We start from the raw sequence: 20,880 nt of genomic DNA, 5'->3' as shown, positions 1-20,880 counted from the left end.
TATTTCTGCCACTGGACGTTTCAGAATCGTTTGACTATTCGGATTCCTGAATAGCTCTTTCATTAGCTCTTTTGTTAACTCATTTCAGTAACACACATCACTAAACTTGGCAGCTCAATGTTTATGTGACGTTTGAGGCTGAACGTTCTGACATCTGACATTTTGTTTTCCATTCTCGTGAACGTTTATATTTTAATCTTTTCCGACTTCTAGCGGATTGATTTGTGTAAAAGTAATCATGTCTAATGATTACGGGTTCAACAGTGATGATTCACCGAATAAAACCAATTCCCACTTACAACTTCCGAGCCCAATTATCACTCGACGAAACCGAACTGCGTCAACGTAAGTTAATCACTGTACAAAAAAATATTTATCCGATTTATCGCTTTCTGTGTCCTTAATTTATTGTCTTTATTTAGGTCTGAAAGGGCATTAGGAAATCCGTTGGAAAGTGGAAAAATTAAGTCGTTTTGCCGTGAAAAGGGCCACGGTTTTGTATCACCAGAAAAGGGCGGCGAAGATCTTTTCGTGCACATTTCGGAGTGAGTATATTTACGTTAAAGTGTGACAGTTGTATACGATTTATCTTCAACATTAGCTACTAGCAATTTATCAAGTTGTTTACATTTTTAATACCTCAGTTGGCAACAGTCCATGTACCAGGAACACAAACAGAAACAGTACACAATGCCTATAAAACAAGGCGCACTAAATCAGAATGTTGTTTACACTCGCTAGTCTTTGTACAAGACCAAATTAAACTGACCTAATTTATCAATTTTCTTCATTCATTGTTTGGATCCAGTTGCTGAGTTATGTTTTCTAATTATAACTTCCCGTTAATGTTTCTGAAATATGTAATAAGATTATTTTGATAAAAATAAGTCAACTAAACCAGAATGGTTTAGTTTGAATATTATCCACCAATATTTAGATGCTCATGGATGAGGTTCCTATTGTAATTTACATAGGTGGTGTAATTATAATGGCCTTGATTTTTTACTAAATCTACACATTGTCTGCTAACACTAATATGGCAAATGGCACAAATGTGTTAAGCACATAAAATTGGCACTAATTGTTTTGCATAATTACATCTATCAAATTAATCTTGGTGTTTACTTTGTTAAGCCATTGATATAAGATTTTTTTAAGAATTATTAGTGACAGGAACTTATACTAATTTAGATTTAACCAATTTCAGCATTGAAGGAGAGTATGTGCCCTTGCCAGGAGATGAAGTGATATACCGACTCTGCCCCATTCCACCTAAATTTGAGAAGAACCAAGCAGTTCACGTCCGCATCGTGCATCTCACTCCTGAAAAGCATCTCAAGTGGGACGAGCCCCCGCTGTAACATCCTTGCAAACACCAAAATGTACATTGATCCTTTCCAAAATCTTTTGCAATTCCCCTATTATTTTTCTCGAATTTTTCCTCGTCTTGAAGCAACACAAATCAATTGTTCAACAAAATATCTGCCTGCAATGTGTCTAAACAATTTTAAATCTATATCTGTATGTCAAATCTATAACTTGATTGCAGGATAATTTTTGTATTCAGTTATTTGTACTATTTCCTATTGTAGTATGAAATTGTCATAATTATGATAAATTATACTTTATAATATTATTGTGTTGCCACTTATGCCTGATTTTTACAGTCATAAGTGGTTTTGACCTAATATGAGTTTTGACTATCTATAACACATATAAATATAGAATACTTTGAAGAATTCAAAGTAAATAAAACATTTAGTTGAATATTAATTAATTGATGAAGTACTTATGTATATTTTTTTCTTCATTAACCATTTAATGTGTTATTGAATCAATGCAAATACTGATGCAAATCAAGAGTAAATGGTGAGCTTAGCTCCAATATAAACTCTCTATCAGATATAAATAAAAGACAATTTCTGCATTGATAAGTAATCTGTATCATCTTTATGTATCAAAAATCAGTTGGGATGTCTAAAGTTTGCATTATTTCACTTACACATTGTGTATTATACTTTTTATACATCATGGGCGCATGCAAGAACGAGAGATTGTGTAGTGTAGAGGGATTCCGTCAAATTACCATTAAAGGATCAGATATTGATGCTGTTCAGGTTTATCATATTATTTATTTTTAAAGAAAATTCAGTATTTGATAAAAGTGAGAAGCCAACATGTGGTGCTAAATTTTTGAAGGATTTACCATCGTCATAAGATTTTGATATCAGTTCTAATTTCGTCAGCGAGTGTGTGGTGGCTTCTTGCAGTAGACTGTATGCTCAACTCCCACAGCGAGCAATGTGGTGTTTGTAATACTAAATGATGTTTAAAATAGGTTATTTAAAACAAAAGTAAAAAGTTCCATATTTTTATAAATTAATTTCAATAATCTTAATTACACTTGTTCACTTGCAAGCACATCGAGCACAGCTTTGCAGCTCACTAGATGATCATGTCAGCGATTGATTGGCCTAGCTTTAAATGTTTTATTATTATATCCAAAAGGCCTTTTTTATTTAGGTATGAAAAGTTTTGTAATGCCTACTAGTAGTAATTACTTTGCACAAAGTTAAGCTCCACTGGTTTGTGATAAAATGTATTTCTTTAAAAACACTTGGTGTACTTATTGAATAACTAGTAGTTGGTTGTGTTAAAACTTTGAACTTGATTGAATTACTTTGCTAATAACCTATTAAGTGTAATCTTAATGTATCATTCCGTTAGAGCATTTTTAAGTAAACCCAAATAGTAGAACCTAATGCCCTGTGTTGTTTTGTGTAGTCCTTTGTTTGTTTATCTTACCAATCTGATATATGTTGTAAGATTTGTAACGATGTAATCATTTACAAAATGTTGCCATGCTTTTTTTAGTTTGTATTAGCAGTATTATGATACAGCGAATTAAACGAAATATGTGTAAGCATTAAAGCTTGGTTTCATTTCCATGTCTGGCAGGTGTAATGTTTAGCATTTATATGTATGTATAGTTATAAAACATGTCAGTCATAAATAAGTCACTATGCATATCGGACATCAACATTCAAACCATAGTGTATGTGGGTTTTCTACCCCAGATGAACATTCTGGGTAAAAATTAAAGACAACGTAGGTATGCATTAAGTTTATTAGTAAATGTCATAATAATAATTGTAGGTACACCGAATACAATAAAAATAATAATTGCGATTTTGTCATTATGTATTGTATTGAACAATCAGTTTGTCATAGCTTATAACATGATTTTGATAACTGCATTAATTGCTTACCTAACACACATTTCTAAATTAAGGCTATAAAACTCTACATGTAATAAAAACGGTGTAAATAAGTAAGTTAAATTAGATATAAAATATTTCTATACAATATAAACACAATTCACGATTTGCAAACTTAGTCTTATCGCTTAAAGCTTAGTCTCGTGATTTACTCTTAGTGCTAAATTTTCGTGGGGATATAAAATACAGTTTACCGGCATGTATGCCTAACTTTATAAAACCTCGATTACTAGGGGACAATGTCCCTAGCCATGATGCGAAACAATGCAGTGTTCAAACCGGCATCTTAATTAGTTGTGATAGATCCTATACCGCAACAAAAATTTACAATTTGACGTGCTGTCGCTGTACACACGGCCACAGTGTTAACTATCCATTTCCGTTTTTGCTCTCGCTCTCATCAAATGGTGATTCTTTGCGGTAGAACGAGACGACATGACCGGCAATGGGTAGTTAACACTGTTGCCGATAGTACGTTTGTTCCGCACCATGCCACATTTTACGACGCTGACATTGATAGACTACAAGAATGGGAGTACACTGTCTCCTGGACATTCCATTTCTTTAAATCAGAATGATATTTTATGTACTGTTGTCTATACTTAGGCGTAATTTATAAAACTATAACTAACACGGCATTATCTAATCACATTCTAATTAATTAGTTATGTTGGTGTTCTCTCATTACACGTTAAAATACATAATAAATTGCATGAGCCACAAGGTTCATATAAACCATAATTATTATTACATGAACCATCAGCCTATCCATCTCACCATCTTAATGTTATAAAATCACTTACTCTCAAACATAAAGAAAAAGGGGCTTTATTTCCAATAAAATAGGTGCTTGTTATTGATTGAGCAGCTAGATCACACCAAAATGCGCATTAAATTGTAAATCCACAAGCATTAAATTGTCTTATTTCAGATTTTTATGGCTCAGCTTTCCTTTCTAGCAGACCGTTTACGAAGATTCATGCGTTCAAATATACTATGAAGTTCGTTGTATGTATAAAAATGCAATTTAGAATGTTTCGTTTGAATCAAATGCACAATTAGGGGGCGTCTACCTTTAGATAGCCGTTGATAAGTGATGTTTCATTATCCGTCCCACGACTTTGTTTAGCTGATAAGGGGATCATCCGATAAAACGTTGCGAATCGCTCATTCCTTTCCGTTGGTGATACCTCCATTCTGCAACAAAAATGTTTACTTAGCTAATCGCAAACTAAACAAAATTTCTCCTTGACGGCACTTATACGAAATTAGGAATAAAATTTAGGCATTTACATAGCATAGGTTCGCTCACGCCATTTATCGCGTGACTGTTGTGACCGTTTGACCAATTTATTTATGTTATGACCCGAAAAAAATATAGAGCAAGGTCAGGCGTCATACTTCGTTGCTTTACCCAAGTCAATTAAATAAAGTAACGATCTTTCGTCGTGGAATTTTATTGGAGCCGCTATTTAGCGGGTAAATGCTTACATAATATGGCTTATGAAGAGCTAAGGAGTTTCAAATCCGATGATGGTATTTTAGGGCTTGCATGCAACGCTGTGTGAAGTTGCTAATTCGTACGCGATAAGGGCCTATGTTTCTATAGATAAGAATAAGTACTACGTTATCTTACGTTGTGTCTTAAAAGTGTAAAAGAGAAAGATAATACTGTCACGGTGACAAAAGTCACCCGTTCGCGCAAGCTCTAAGAGTAGCGCACGCCGTCCCGGGGCCACCCTGAAAAATAACCCTAGGCCCTTGGACTTAGACACGCCAAGGGCCCCATGCACATAATTTCACGGGCCACGGATGGTATAGTTACGCCACTGTTACCACTTAATAAGCGGGCGTCTGACACTCCATGCACCCGCGCAAGTTTTAGCGTAGTCCCTAAATGTTTAATCGATGTTAATTTCGTGAAAAAAAAAGGCAGCAGAATATAGTCCCAACCAGGGTTCGAAAGGATAATTATCAATGATAATTATCATGATAATTATCGTAATAATAACAGATTGATAATTATCGGTTGATAATAACAAAAAAATGCGCTAGTGAAAGTGCAACTGTAATCGAAGTTTTCGAACGTGTATTTCCGCACTTTCGTCTAGTGGTGGGCGATAATCAACATAGATAGTTATAAACCCTATCTATTTAGCTCCAAAATGATCACTAGTTATCTAGCGTCAAAATTTTATCTAATTTCCAAGCATATGCGACTAGCGATGGATAACTTGACAACAATCAGCAACCAAAAACATAAAGTAACATTTCTTATAAAAAATATGACAAATGTATCTACACTATTGATAATTATCTGATAATTATCATGAAGCGTAATTATCTTGATAATTTCGAACTCTGGTCCCAACCACAGTACCAACACAGGGCGTTGGGAACATAGCGCTTACCTCGTCGGCCTGCGCGAGGTGGTAGTGCCGCTTGCGCAGCGCGGCCAGTCGCGCGCGCTCCGCGTCTAAAGCGCTTTCCAGTTCCAAAGCGCGAACTTTGCTCTCCATCTCCAGTCGCCGCGTGGCTGTCAGCGTCAGCGCTGATGTGTCCAGAGCCTCTGCAACAAATAACTTGACGTTACTCGGATAGAGACGATGGCCGTTGGGGCAGAAAAAGTCTCGAGTGGCGACCACGGGCAGGAAGACGTAGCGTGGGCAGGCCTCCTACTAGGTGGACCGACGATCTGGTAAAGGTCGCGGGAATAACTTGGATGCGGGCAGCGCAGGACCGTTCATTGTGGAAAGGCCTTTGTCCAGCAGTGGACGTCATTTGGCTGAAACGAACGAACGAACTCGGATAGAAATTAAAACTCATCATCGTTCACATTATCATCAGCCTATAACAATCCACCGTTGGATATAGGCTTCGGTTTGTGGCATCCAGCTTCTGCCAGCGATCTTTCGAAGGTTGTTACTTCATATAGTTGGAGTTGTTTATTCCACCGCTGGACATAGGCTTCGGTTATGCCAGCGATCTTCCGCATCTCTTCACTTCACATAACTGGAATTGTTTACCATCTTTGCCGAATCGCGGTCTTCAATAGATTTTTATTGTAGTGGTTATTGGTATTTGATCACACTCTCACGCCCGTATTCACAAACGATGCTTGCTTAAGTGAAGCAGCAAATCGAACGCACAGCGTTGAATAGAGCTCTGTGATTGGTTCGTGTGTCACCCTGTGCGTACACGCGCACTGTGAAACCTCATAGTAATGTTTATGAATACGGGCGTCAATTATGTTACTAATATTCTTCAAAGATTCGCTGATCGAATCTAACGGGCGCCCGATGACTGTGCCGCCTTCTCAGATGTTACATTATTAACGGATGTCGTTCTAACGAGAGCGATATCACTCTAATTTCCAATGACCGACCTGTATCATGCCTGAGTGCGGAGCCGGCGCGCACGGCCGCGACGACGGCGCCGGTGGCGGCGGCGACGGAGCGCGAGGCGCGCGTGAGGCGGGCCAGCGCCGTGCTGCCGGCGCCTCGTGCCAGTACTGACCTGTGTCGTGGCGCAGCGCGGAGCCGGCGCGCACGGCCGCGACGACGGCGCCGGTGGCGGCGGCGACGGAGCGCGAGGCGCGCGTGAGGCGGGCCAGCGGCGCGGAGGCGGCCACGAGCTGCGCCGTGCTGCCGGCGCCTCGTGCCAGTACTGACCTGTGTCGTGGCGCAGCGCGGAGCCGGCGCGCACGGCCGCGACGACGGCGCCGGTGGCGGCGGCGACGGAGCGCGAGGCGCGCGTGAGGCGGGCCAGCGGCGCGGAGGCGGCCACGAGCTGCGCCGTGCTGCCGGCGCCTCGTGCCAGTACTGACCTGTGTCGTGGCGCAGCGCGGAGCCGGCGCGCACGGCCGCGACGACGGCGCCGGTGGCGGCGGCGACGGAGCGCGAGGCGCGCGTGAGGCGGGCCAGCGGCGCGGAGGCGGCCACGAGCTGCGCCGTGCTGCCGGCGCCTCGTGCCAGTACTGACCTGTGTCGTGGCGCAGCGCGGAGCCGGCGCGCACGGCCGCGACGACGGCGCCGGTGGCGGCGGCGACGGAGCGCGAGGCGCGCGTGAGGCGGGCCAGCGGCGCGGAGGCGGCCACGAGCTGCGCCGTGCTGCCGGCGCCTCGTGCCAGTACTGACCTGTGTCGTGGCGCAGCGCGGAGCCGGCGCGCACGGCCGCGACGACGGCGCCGGTGGCGGCGGCGACGGAGCGCGAGGCGCGCGTGAGGCGGGCCAGCGGCGCGGAGGCGGGCGGCGCGCGCGCGCGGGACGCGGCCACGAGCTGCGCCGTGCTGCCGGCCACCTCGTGTGCGGCCGCGCTCACGCCTTCCAATCGTCCTGCCGCGCCTACCGCCTCGTCCGCTGATGACCTGTAGTAAAGACGAGCGATTAGTCCACGCAGACTTTAGCTATCTTACATAATGGGATCCACGCTCCGAATTTATTCCACCAGCGGTGCATCGGTCGCACGTTTCCTCAGAGCAACAAATCTTATTATTTAAATTGGCTTGTACGACTTGTGCATTCAGGTATTGTGCCCCGACAAGGTAGAGAAACGAAGTTAACGCATTTAGTGTCCTGTAACAGCAGCTTGACGACCTAATAAGATCTCTTTACTTACACCAACAATTTAGCCGCGAACACCACCGCCTTAGCCGCGGATATCAGCCCCTCGGACCACTGCGGGTTGTTTCTGTACATCTTGAGACGCGTCTTGGGGTCCCCGAGCTCGGTCTGCAAGGCCCGAGCGTCTTGTACCAGCAGCTTGACGGCGGCCATTAGAGTAGTGCACGCGTCGAGAATCTTGCCGTTCACTTCTAGCTTCACGCCCGAATCGCCAGCGCGACTGGCTGCCAGCATTTCCTGGAGGAAAAAGGATAAATATTTACGTCGTTCTTGTAGTATTCTAAAAGTTTTAATCAAAAGCAGAAGCCATTTTAGTGCGCTTTTAATGCACTAAGAAAACAACAAAAAAAAATTAACAAGCAATGCCGTGCGGTGAGACTGCGTCCGCGCAGCGTCGCCAATGCTGAGCGGCTACCGAACGCCTGATATACGCAGCGATGGCAACGCGTATTTATTTTAAAGATAGTTGGTGCGTCACGTCGACGCCGCGATGACGCTGGCGAGACGACGACGTTCAGAAGACGCTAGTGTGGAGAAGAAGGAGAATTCGTGGACAATTCTGTCACGCCACATGTCACTCCTGCCGCACCACTCCATACCGCAGGGACATACGCTGATTTGACCAGGTCAAAACCGCACTCAATGGTCTACTCTACGAGTGCACAAGAAAGGCTGTAGTGCGGGAGGAATGGCAACGGATTGTGAGGCTTGTCACAGGACCTGCCGCCAGGCATCAAAATTTTACAGAATTAACGAAAAAAAGTGACCGCGTTACCTCAATCTGCGAAGCAGCTTCCTCGATAGCCTGGTCCATGCCAGCTAGCTCATCGTCCACACTAAGAGCGCCTGCGGGTCGACCGGCTGCCGCCGCCGCTGCAGCCACGCTAAGAACCAACTCGCGGGCTTCTTCATAAGACGCGCTGCTTGGACTACCACTCTTCAACGACTCGATCCATTGCTTTGTGGCCGTCAACATCGTCCTGCAGTCTGACGTGAGTTCTGAAACAAAGGATGATTTTATAAGACGCAGAATAGCCGTCGTTTACAAAAATGTATCTAAGGGTATAAAATTCTATTTAGAAATACGAAAGATCTTTAGCGCAGAGGGAAACATGGTATAGATGTCATACTGTACTGTGCTACGTCAAACGCTTCCTAAGATATTATGTATATATGATGCGCAATATAAATGGTACTTATTGATACTTACTGTCAGCTAACGATATATCCGTGGATAAGTTGGACACTTCGGTAGCATACACCGAGAGCTGTGCTGCGTTGTGCGCGGCCAGCATAGCTGATCTCGCCAATGACTCCTCGTTGCCTTTTACCTTTTAACAATATCATTTGTTAATTTCAGTTTTCCTTAAGTCATTTTTGTGTAACTTTTTGCACAATGTTTACCTTACCTCGTTGTATCTGGCAAGATCCTCCAGCGCTTTAGCCGCTAGCTCGGCAGCCGCCCGGTTGGACTCCTGCGCGTTGCACGCGTCCAGCGCTGTCAGCGCTTCAGAGGTCACTTCCAAAGCCGCGTCTCCGGCACACAACACTATCCTTGTGCTCTCTGATGGAATTCAAAATGAGACAAATAAGGCCAGATTTTTAGTATTGTGAGTACTTTCAAAACTTACAAGTATCAATTAATTAGCTGCCATTTGACCATGAAATAGGTCCAAATAGTTGAATGAGGAAATCTCACATTGAACTGTTAAAAATAAGTTTGATATATCGGAATTTTGGAATATGTTAAATACTCACGTTTTTCCAACTCCTTCTTGGCTTCCTCGAGCTGCTTTTTGAGCGATGCAACGTCCACTTCCAATATGTTGTTATGTTGTAACAAATCCTGTAATTCACACTCGGCATTCAATCGTTGGCCCTCCACACGCTCTATTTTAGCTTCCAACATCTAATTACGGTATAATCCAAGAAGAGAATGAAGGAAATCACAAAGAAAATAAGAGATACTTAGCGTAATACGAGATCCGTTTGGCCAAGCGAGTCCAGCAGTAGACCAGAGCATGCAGTTTGTAGAATGCAGAATTGCAGAGCATTCAGACGCCGAGCCAAGTTGTAGTTGAGGAAAGGGAATAAAATAAAACATGCAATTAGAATACTCATGCCACTAAGTAAACGTGCAAATCACAAAAGAAAAGTAAATTAAACATCTGTACAATAGACCACATAATATCTAAAAAGACTAAACAGAATCAAGAGTTCACTAAAATTCAAAGCAGTCCATAAAGTATAGTAATTTTTTTCATAGCGAAATTAAGAATTGTACAAAATAAAACATCCACACGAACACAACACGACGAAAATACGACACGACATTAAATACAATGTTTTGTGCGTTTTGATGCTCCGAAAGATCTAAGTTGAAAATGAAATTATACCGGCCTTCACCGTCCAAGCGATATGGATATGAATCTAGTGAAACGATGTACCCCCACAATAAGTTAGTATCCTAACCTGCTTTTCCTTTTCTTTCTCTGATATAATTAAATCCATTTCTTCCTTTTCCTTTAACTTTTGACTTCTTAACTCCTCTAACTCTTCCTTCAGTATCTTATTCTCTGACTCCGATTTATCTATACTGTCATCTTTTTCACGAATTTGCTGAGTCATAACTGCGTCTAGTTCTAAAACTTTCTCGTTTAATGTTTTTATCTCATTTTCTTTTTCAATTTTAAATTGTTCATATTCCAGTTTGATATTCTCTATATCAGAATTTAGAGAATTGACTAGAGTTTCCTTTTCATTGATAACGGCTTCACATTTGTCTTGTAAAGTTCTGACTTCCTCTTCCATACCTTTTTTGGTTAATTCAAAATCCTAGCAAACATATTTAATTGAATTTTAATAAACAATATTTTACACTTATAAGATAGGACGCCACAAAACATTAATAAAACCAACCTGTTTTTCTTCATTGATTTGTTGCATGAGATTTGCCTTTTCTGTTATTAATTCTTGTAACTCGGTACTAATTTTAGAGTTTTCGTTAGTGAGATCTCTGAATTCTTTGTTTTTTAGAGCTAAGTTGCTTTCATTTCTGAGAACAATATCATCGTGTTCCTCTTTCAAAGTTATAAATTCGTTTCTACCAATTTCTAATTCTGCTTGCGTCTCTTTTAGTTCTTCTTCAAGCCGCTGAACTGTTTCAGAAAGCTTTGTAACTTCTACATTAAGATCAATCACTTGTTTATCTTTTTCGCCAATCATACTCTTTAAATTTTCTATGATTTCATCCTTGCACTCTACTATATTTTGTAATTTGTCATTCAGTACAGTCACTTCAATTTCTTTTTCTTTATATTTTGCATCGAATTCAGTCTTTTGAACTTCAATGGTTTGAATGTAATTATTTAATTTGGATTGGAGATCATTCATTTCTTCGCCCATTGTATTTACTTTGGATTCGAATTCAACTTTCTTCTCTAAAGTGAAAGCCAGCTCATCTTTTAATTTCGATATCTCATTGTTTTTTATATTTTCCAATTCTTGTAAGCTGAATTCATTTTTCGTTTGCGTTTCGGTTAATGATATTTCTAATTTTGACAAAACATCAGCTTTTTCTGTGATTTCTTTTTCTAAATGTTCAATTTTCTTTGATGCTTCATTTAATTTTATTTCAATGTTTTCTTTTTCAGCCGCTAATGCCTTTGTCATGGAATCACTATCTTGTTTATAAATAGTTAGTTCGTTTGTGAGCCTTGCAATTTCTGCAGACTGTTCTTCTACTTTCAAATCATAATTGTTCTTTCTGGTTTCTAAATCATTTTGTAAGACTGTAATTTTTCCCAGTGCTTGTTCTACTTCAATATCTTTTGTATTAACTATGTCCTCCATTTCTTTATTTTTAGCATCTATCTCGTCTTTTAACTGTTGGCATTGATGTGAGAAGTCTATTTCCGAATCTATTAATTTTTGTTGTAAATTTTCTAGCTCTACTTGCATCTTATTTATGTACACTATCTGTTCCTAATAAAGGTTAAATGTATAATGAGTATGCTTCTATTGGTTAGTTATACCAAAATGAGCTCAGACCCTATTTACTGGATATAAAGCTGTTTAAATAATTTACATGCAATAACAAAGTATCATTTCATCATCATTGTATCAGGTACCAGTCCTCTGCTGAACGTAAGCCTCTCAATGATCATGCAGTTAATTAATTAGTACTGAGTTACCATGCATTTATACTGCTGCCCTTACTCTATAATATGTACATGCTGAACTATTATTATAACATAAATAACTAACCTCTTTCTCTTGTTGATGTTGCTGTATTAATTCAGCGACTCGTTTCTCCGCCGCCTCTTTCTCTTCCACCACCACCTTATACTGATCCGTGCTCTTTTCTCTAAGCCCCACTAATTCTTCTTTTGTTTTACTAAGTTCGTTTTCTCTTTCTTCTTTTTCTTGTTTTATTTTTTCTAATGCCTCCGTCGTTTCCTTCAGTTCGTTGGTGAGAGCCGTGAGTTTGACCTCTTGTTCGGCCTTCGCGGTTTTGTTTTCTATTTCTAGCGCCTCTATGGATGCTCGTAGCGTTTCTAGCTCGACCTCCTTTTGTCTGGACTGTTCCAGTTCGGACCGGAGGTTCGTTAGTTCGCTTTTGTATGCTTCGACTTCTTCGCTTGTTGATGCACTTTGTTGTAGCAACTCTACGTCCCTAGAGAAAACACAAATGTTATTTTATACGTACCACTGATGTTTGCTTTCATTGTACTTAATAACTTAAAGACTATGGAGTTGTGAATTTGTTCATAAATATTTCTTTGTAATTTGAATCTAATTGCGATAATAATAAAGACTCACTTCATCCTGTCATTTAGTTGCTGCTGCAGCGCGACTTTGGCGCTTTCGTGCTGCGCCGCCGCCGCCCTCAAGCCCGCCGATAGCTTGTCCACCTCGGCTTTCTAAAAAAACGTTAACTTTTAGACGAAGTAAATTTTTGAGAAAGCACTAACACAGTTCCTCGTTAAAGGAGAATTACACAAGGCAAAACTAATTTACCATAAATCTTGACTATCTTTTGACAAGTATAATAATGTAATAACTTACTTGTCTAATAAGTGTGATATGTTCTTCTCGCAACTGTGTGTACGCCCCTTTTAATTTTTGGAACTTCTCGTCTGTTACTCTAGCCTTTTCTTCTGTTTCTGATAGTTTTTCTGTGAACATTTTAAAATCCTAGTTTAATATAAATCATCCAACGGTATATCTGCTCCACTCTACGCTTACTAAAAGAAGAATACTTACGCTTTATTTCGGGGGTTTGTTCTAATAACACTCTGGATCGTTGTCGTTCTTCTTCTAATGCAGTCTGCAAAAGAAAACCTCATATTGTATTTTGTGTCCTAATTCAAATAAGTAAAATTTATATTAGAACATACATACCTTAGCTTCTCTGAGTTCCATCCCAAGACGCGTATACTGTTCTCTGGCAGTAGTCACTATTGTGTTACGTTCTTCTACCATCTCGGTCCTGCGAGATAATAACGAAATATGAACAAAGATCTACAGAGGTTGATATTGTTGTTTTTGTTTGTAAACAAAATTGATGAGTAATATAAGCGCATTGTACTTGATAAAGTACAATAAACAAGGTCTCATAACAGTTCCGCAACAATTTTCATTGGACACTATTAGCCGACTACATAGAAGATTGAAAACCCAATATCTTTTATTTATACCTTACTGGCGCTTTGAGGCAAACATAATAATATGGCAAGTGCTGATAGGACACGCCGCAACAACTATAAGCGTTCTCTAGCTACACCGCAGGGTCAGTAATGTCCAGCGGGGTAACACCGAAAAACGTTATCCGAAGCATTGAATATTGCTATCCCTCTCACGCAAAGCGAGATGCCAGCATGAGCGACAGTGACAGCTAGACCCGAAACTACGTAGCATTTCGGAGTAGCCTTACAGTCCTCACCTCATCCTCTTGAGCTCGTTCTGAAGGTGTTCTATGAGCCGATCGCGCTCCACTACTGGGTCGGGCTGCGGCGACGGCGTAGTTCGCGCTTCGAACGCGTCAAGGTGGTCCGGTGTTGTTGCCTATTGGAAAAACTACTTTATTACTAAGCCGTTAAAGATTGGCCAAGAGGTCACGTGATATGCTTAAATAGGAAATGCTTAATGTACGTGTTATACATTTTTTAGTAAAAAATACATGTAACCAAAGTACGCATATGGCGGGTGACCATATTTGAAAGAGAGTAGATCGCCTTTTTTACTCAACTGCTAAGGAAGGGTCAAACTACACAAGATCGCATCTAGGGTGACAATGGGTTCTATAGATAGAGGGTAACTCACCTTTTTTTTAACGTTTGGAAAAGCTGTACTCTTTTTAAGACACCGGGCATGTCCTAGGAGGGCGGGGCCTACCCGCTAAAACTACACAGGATCATAGCTAGGGTGGCAAAGTGTTCTACAGGGTATCTTACCTTTTTTAACTTTTGAAAATGCTTTTGCATATTCTTTCTTTAGCCGCTGGGGTAAGCAAGACTTCTCCCGGGACCACAAATAGGGTGACAATGAGTTCTACAGGGTAACTAACCTGACTGATGGTATCGGAGGTGTCGATGAGCGAGCCCACGGCGTCCACTTCATCGGGCGGTTGCTCTGGGATTGACACTACAGGCGTCACGTACGTGCCGAAGTCACTCTGCGAATATACACCTTATTTAGTGATAATAAGTTTACTTTTTAAGCACCACGGGCGTCACCTACGTGCCAAATTCGCTCTGCGAATATACACCTTATTAAGCGGAATACAGGATTACTTTTAAAGCGAGAATATAATACACAAAATAGCTATAGATTCAATCCATTTTGATTGACGTCAGTTACATCTCTCTCTAAATATTCACCTGCAGCAGAAAGTTTGGCGGATTTGAAGGCAGTACGGGCAATGTAAGCAGATTTCTGTAATACTGCAAACTGCTTGCATGTTTGTAGAACGAGCTTAACTTCTTGAACTGCTGTCGGAACCTGTGAAACAAATGTTATTTATGAGATATAGAACCTGAACAGTTAGTGGGTTTCGAAACTGTAAAACCCTGGGAGGGTTTTAAAGTTTTCATGTAACATTGCCTCCCATGGCCTGTAGGATATTATACAAAACATGGCTTGTTGATGGGATGTGGTAATCTGACAACGTATTGACAAAATTTTGTACCCAAGGAATAGGGGGTGGGTTATCCGGTAAATGCGCATGAAATTTGAGGAGCCGTAGTCTCATAATACTGTTTAAGGGATCGTAGTTGTATCTTTTCAAATCAAAATCTACAGAAGACAGGTAACCCCGATTGCAATTATTTAAACTTAATTTTACAGTTATCTCCCCCAAATCACGAAAGTAACATTGGAGCGGCCACCTTTCGTCAAAATACAGTCCATTGTTATTGAACCTTTTCGTAAACGTTTAATTTTTGATAGAGGTAATTAAAAAGATCAGTAATTACCTCTCCCTATGCCCGGAGAGGGTGTCAGCCGGCAATGCAGCGTGTAGCCTGAACAGCAGTCGCACGTTGTAGTCGTATATCTGTGAGGAATCCTGCGCGCACGGAATCAGCTTCCATATAATAAGATGACTCACCTCTCCCTATGCCCGGAGAGGGTGTCAGCCGGTAATGCAGCGTGTAGCCTGAACAGCAGGCGCACGTTGCAGTCGTATATCTGCGAGGAACCCTGCGCGCAGGGAATCAGCTTCCACATATTAAAATGACTCACCTCTCCCTATGCCCGGAGAGGGTGTCAGCCGGTAACGCAGCGTGCAGCCTGAACAGCAGCCGCACGTTGCAGTCGTATGTCTGAGAGGAATCCTGCGCGCAGGGAATCAGCTTCCATATAATAAGATGACTCACCTCTCCCTATGCCCGGAGAGGGTGTCAGCCGGTAATGCAGCGTGTAGCCTGAACAGCAGCCGCACGTTGCAGTCGTATATCTGCGAGGAATCCTGCGCGCAGGGAATCAGCTTCCATATAATAAGATGACTCACCTCTCCCTATGCCCGGAGAGGGTGTCAGCCGGTAACGCAGCGTGCAGCCTGAACAGCAGCCGCACGTTGCAGTCGTATGTCTGAGAGGAATCCTGCGCGCAGGGAATCAGCTTCCATATAATAAGATGACTCACCTCTCCCTATGCCCGGAGAGGGTGTCAGCCGGTAACGCAGCGTGTAGCCTGAACAGCAGCCGCACGTTGCAGTCGTATATCTGCGAGGAATCCTGCGCGCAGGGAATCAGCTTCCATATAATAAGATGACTCACCTCTCCCTATGCCCGGAGAGGGTGTCAGCCGGTAACGCAGCGTGTAGCCTGAACAGCAGCCGCACGTTGCAGTCGTATATCTGCGAGGAATCCTGCGCGCTCGGAATCAGCTTCCATATAATAAGATGACTCACCTCTCCCTATGCCCGGAGAGGGTGTCAGCCGGTAACGCAGCGTGTAGCCTGAACAGCAGCCGCACGTTGCAGTCGTATATCTGCGAGGAATCCTGCGCGCTCGGAATCAGCTTCCATATAATAAGATGACTCACCTCTCCCTATGCCCGGAGAGGGTGTCAGCCGGTAACGCAGCGTGCAGCCTGAACAGCAGGCGCACGTTGCAGTCGTATATTATATCTGCGATGAGTCCTGCGCGCAGGGAATCAGCTTCCACATATTAAGATGACTCACCTCTCCCTATGCCCGGAGAGGGTGTCAGCCGGTAATGCAGCGTGTAGCCTGAACAGCAGTCGCACGTTGCAGTCGTATATCTGTGAGGAATCCTGCGCGCAAGGAATAAGCGCCGCCAGACGGCACTGGCCGCTCGCTGTCATGGAGTTGGCCCGAGCGTTGCCCAGGCTGTCGAATACTGGAATAAACGCACTTAATGATTAAGAAATAAATATCAAAATCGCAATGCAGGCGCATAAGCCGCCTTCAAATTAGAGGCGTGAGAAAGGTCTGCAGTGGCGCCGCTGCTTCTAATTTGAAGGCGCCCATAATTTCTAAGAAATAAAGGTGAAAGAAATGCAAAAAATTGTGTGATATTTACCTGCCGCTTGTAGGGTAAGGATGTCATCCATGTAGTCGAACAGTTCTACGCAAATCTGGAAGCTGTAAAAGAGAAATTTTACATGTTCACTTGAATTTTTACAAGCAACCTTGCTATTAATGCGAAATATACCTACATTACATTAACTAAATCATTCGAGTGATCAGAGTGTGAAAATCAAAAGTACCAGAGGCGCTTAATAGTCTGCTAATGGATTAGTCTGTTTTTCAAGTTAATGGTTATTAAACGGCGTACTGCTGTTACTTAATTTAGTTACTGTTAATTAATTTAGTAAAAATGTTTCTATAGGTTCTGCGGAAAATGAACTCCGAAAAACATTATCCAAGGTTTCGAATGTTGCCATCCTTCTCTCGCACGGTATCAGATAGACCGGAAACTACGTACAGCGTTTGGGAATAGCCTTGCTGATATGGAAAGTTATATGCTTACGAGCAAAAGTATGGAATCATCCTGTGCTTTGTTCCGAGCGATCTGAAGAACTCAATGATTTATGTAAACTATGTATCTTTGGGTCATTTAGTTCTAATGATCACTTGAAACTATTATGGTGGTTCCATCCTTTTGCTCGCGAGTGTACAAGATCACTCACTAGTTGTTGACGTCGTTCTCGGCAATGGCATCCAGCTCTTCAGCCGTGAGCTGAAGGTTGCCGGGGAAGCGCGGGTTGCGCGCGTGGAACTTCAGCTTGCACACCAGCAGAGCGCAGTACAGGTGCACTAGCCGCCCGTAACCCTCGCGGAGATGGACCTACAATTACAAATATGCACCTTTAGTTAGATAGATATAGAGACTAAATTCTTCTTCTCTGATGTTTCGCTCTTGGCAGGGCCCACTTTGGTTCTTCTACATTCAGTGGCGGCTATCATTCTTTCACATACACATGTCACATACACTCGTCATAAATACGGGATTAACGCATAGTCAGTGCTGGAGATATGGGAGTGGCATGGGAGTGCGTTTTTGCGACGTCATACGTCAGCGAGGCTTCAAATGTGCTTCACTTGAATGCTTTGTCACATCATGTCACCTATCATATCTCGGCTACACCAGACGGGCTGGAATACGCGCTATGGTAAAACTCATTTATTTTTGCTTTTAAAAACACTTTTTACAATTAACCCTACCACTGCTTCAGGACCATAAATGGGTGGGTCAGTGACGAAATGTTATAGACGACCAATAATAAAATCTTAGCGACGATGTATCCGACAAATGTAAGGGCTTATCGTGCAAAATCGATAAAATGCCTCGATAAAAGTTTAGCTATCTTAGGCTTGTAGTCGCCAACTCACCCACAGCTTGCCGAGGTTCTCGATCATATTGATGTGCCGCTGCGAGTCGTCGAGACACGCGGGGTGACCCTCCCGCAAAAGCTTGTGCGTCACGTGACAGAACTTCCATGCCACGATGCGGTTGTCTTGCAACGGCAGGCGGATGGCCACCATCTGGCAATGAGAAACACTATTTATTAGTCAAGCAAGACAAGCATGGAATCGAATACAGCGATCGCAATTGACATGAAAGTTTTCTTATGTGTAAGACATGCTATGCTATGCTGATGGGAAGAGTGCTAAATCGAAATTGGGCTATTCTAAATCAAATATCGCGTGTAAAATTACTAGCCACAAAGATGAGTATTATAGCTACTAGAGCATTGTTTAGAGCATTTCTAAACGTTCTTACGAATGGTACAATATAAGTAAAAGTTCAGTTTCCAAACCATATTAGGTTCGTGAAAAGGTACGTGATACACTAGAATATACAGGGTGTTAGGTAAATGGGTATATGAGCCGACACTAGCCCATGTTAACATGGTCATATAAATGGTATGGTGAAGTCAGAAAATTGATATCTTCATTTTAATTATTTTAATTTTCATACAAATCGGATTTTATAAAATTTATTTTGTATGAAAATTTAAAAAAATAAAATCATGATATCAAATTTCTGACTTCACCATACCATTTATATGACCATGTTAACATGGGCTAGTGTCGGCTCATATACCCATTTACCTAACACCCTGTATAGAGCGGCTCGTTGTTCTGTTTACAAGTAAATGATCTAGTGTATTCTCACCTTTATATTTTAATTAGACGAGGAAGGAAGGAATGAATAGTCTTCTAATCTTTTATAGGAAATAATAAACATGGAAAGCATTGGGGGAGGCCTATGTTCAGCAGTGGACGTCCTATTGCTGAGATGATGATGAATAAATTATAAGTAATATGTAATGTATAGTGTTCTAAATAGCATTATGTTAGGCAATGACTGAAGCTAATGAAATCGGTCTGCCTTTACAGAGGGATATTATCCGCAAGAGGTCTTGGATGGTTGACTTGGTGGACGTCTGGTTTCTTCCTTACCCAGTAAGTGATGGCGCTCTGTTCCTGGAAGGTGCCGATGATGGTGCTGCGGACATGTTTCTCCTTCACCGGGGTCTCGATCGAGTTGATAGCCTTCTGTATGGCCAATGTCTGCAAGAAGTAACAAATATTTTACCATTAGACATTAACAATCGATTTTTCAATTCTTTATAAGAAAATGTTTGTCTTATTCTTCCAATATTGCTTATTTTATGAGTATTTTTTGTGTTATTCAAGATTTCTGTGAAACTCATTCAGAAATGTATTCAATGCTGATGGCGAACACCATAAATATTTCATCAAATCAACAAACAGGCGGTAACAATGACGCGTTTGGAAGATCTTATGACGCAAATTGGTGATTTCCAGGAAATATCGTATGAATATCAAAGTTTATTTGAAAGTTGATATTTCAAAAGGAAGTACCAGCTCGCTCCAAAACAATTATCCACACTATATCCATATTGATATTATAATCTACTATTACTAATCTATGAATCAGTGGCCAGCATTAGTTTTATTTTAAGATAGGCAGGAATTTTGATTTTTGATTTTGACAGATTTTCATCAATACAATAGTTTCCTAGGAAGGCACTGCCTAAACACTATTTATACGCAGTAATTAGATAGCTATTATCGGATTAAGAAAGAGGTAAAACAGATACAATATTTAAGTTGAATCGATGTAAACACGTGTGGTTACCACCACTGCGAGTGATGAGGTATAAATAGATATGTATCTGCTCTTTGATATTTACAATTTAGCAACTGAAAACGTTTTATTTATAAAGAAAATTAAGAAATATATTAATCATAAACGGATAATGACTAATCACAATAAATTAAAAATAATTTACGATAAAAACATACGCATATGAGTCACTATTTATGTATATTATCTTATACTTATCTCTTCCTTGGAAAGATAACTAAATCCTTCGCAAGGGCCGGGCAGAACAGCAAATAAATACACGTGCGATAAAGTTTAAGCAATATCCCATAAAACTTTTACGTAGATAACACCGAACCCGTATGAAGTATAGCTGGGTATTTTATGTAGGCGAAGCCGGGAGCAGAAGCTAGTTAAAATATAAAGTTCCTACTTATTGTTCGTGTCTATTAAATAAGTCACTGTTTACTTATTACAGCAAAATACGGCTATTGTCATTAATTTGCTTTACCTAATTAAGTTTTTGATTTTAAAGTAGGTGACTTAACTGACTTAATATGATAAATTATGATGATAAATTATTATACTTAATTATACACACGGAGATTGATTACATATTACACGTACCTACTTGTATAATACCTATGTAGTGAATTAAATTAACCATTGATGTATATTTATATGCCGTTAAGAATGCATTCTGCATCACATTACAACCAACTGAATAGGATTAGCATTTAATTTTCAAGCATTCGCAAGGCCACGGTGCAACAAAAAATATAGCGAACAAAAAACGTTATGTTCCTCGATCACGCAAATGTTGTCATGCACCAGTTTCTTGCTAAATCTTTTTGAGTTAACCCTTTTTTCGACGAA

The 20,880-nt window shown here is 41.2% G+C and overlaps 2 protein-coding genes across 2 annotated transcripts in view; one reads left to right on the top strand and one right to left on the bottom strand.

Annotated features, from left to right (window-relative positions):
• The first annotated feature begins 142 nt into the window (after positions 1-142).
• Positions 143-2,931, top strand: LOC135075273 (cold shock domain-containing protein CG9705). The gene is made up of 3 exons (XM_063969654.1): positions 143-345; positions 423-545; positions 1,208-2,931. Exons 1-3 carry the CDS (start codon positions 239-241, stop codon positions 1,359-1,361), a joined length of 384 nt encoding a protein of 127 aa, XP_063825724.1. The 5' UTR covers positions 143-238; the 3' UTR covers positions 1,362-2,931.
• A 178-nt stretch (positions 2,932-3,109) lies between these two features.
• LOC135075442 (huntingtin-interacting protein 1-related protein-like) overlaps positions 3,110-20,880 on the bottom strand; it is a 33,492-nt gene continuing 15,721 nt past the window's right edge. Inside the window, exons 2-28 of the mRNA XM_063969882.1 lie at positions 19,335-19,445; positions 18,261-18,413; positions 17,558-17,715; positions 16,948-17,009; positions 16,587-16,764; positions 16,180-16,278; positions 15,948-16,125; positions 15,510-15,649; positions 14,782-14,902; positions 14,469-14,576; positions 13,845-13,966; positions 13,304-13,391; positions 13,166-13,229; positions 12,968-13,077; positions 12,722-12,822; positions 12,167-12,575; positions 10,820-11,884; positions 10,373-10,735; positions 9,659-9,809; positions 9,310-9,464; positions 9,111-9,231; positions 8,676-8,899; positions 7,896-8,137; positions 7,415-7,644; positions 6,795-7,373; positions 5,690-5,847; positions 3,110-4,475 (exon numbers count right to left, since the gene is read on the bottom strand). Coding sequence (XP_063825952.1) covers positions 4,446-4,475; positions 5,690-5,847; positions 6,795-7,373; positions 7,415-7,644; positions 7,896-8,137; positions 8,676-8,899; positions 9,111-9,231; positions 9,310-9,464; positions 9,659-9,809; positions 10,373-10,735; positions 10,820-11,884; positions 12,167-12,575; positions 12,722-12,822; positions 12,968-13,077; positions 13,166-13,229; positions 13,304-13,391; positions 13,845-13,966; positions 14,469-14,576; positions 14,782-14,902; positions 15,510-15,649; positions 15,948-16,125; positions 16,180-16,278; positions 16,587-16,764; positions 16,948-17,009; positions 17,558-17,715; positions 18,261-18,413; positions 19,335-19,445 — 5,520 coding nt within the window. The 3' untranslated portion in view covers positions 3,110-4,445. The remainder of the gene's footprint in view (positions 4,476-5,689; positions 5,848-6,794; positions 7,374-7,414; positions 7,645-7,895; positions 8,138-8,675; positions 8,900-9,110; positions 9,232-9,309; positions 9,465-9,658; positions 9,810-10,372; positions 10,736-10,819; positions 11,885-12,166; positions 12,576-12,721; positions 12,823-12,967; positions 13,078-13,165; positions 13,230-13,303; positions 13,392-13,844; positions 13,967-14,468; positions 14,577-14,781; positions 14,903-15,509; positions 15,650-15,947; positions 16,126-16,179; positions 16,279-16,586; positions 16,765-16,947; positions 17,010-17,557; positions 17,716-18,260; positions 18,414-19,334; positions 19,446-20,880) is intronic.

The sequence above is a fragment of the Ostrinia nubilalis genome, chromosome 10 (genome assembly GCF_963855985.1).
Source record: "Ostrinia nubilalis chromosome 10, ilOstNubi1.1, whole genome shotgun sequence".
Taxonomy (NCBI): Eukaryota; Metazoa; Arthropoda; class Insecta; order Lepidoptera; family Crambidae; genus Ostrinia; species Ostrinia nubilalis.
The sequence above is the reverse complement of the archived record's forward strand: the minus strand, read 5'-3'. Positions and strand labels throughout refer to the sequence as shown.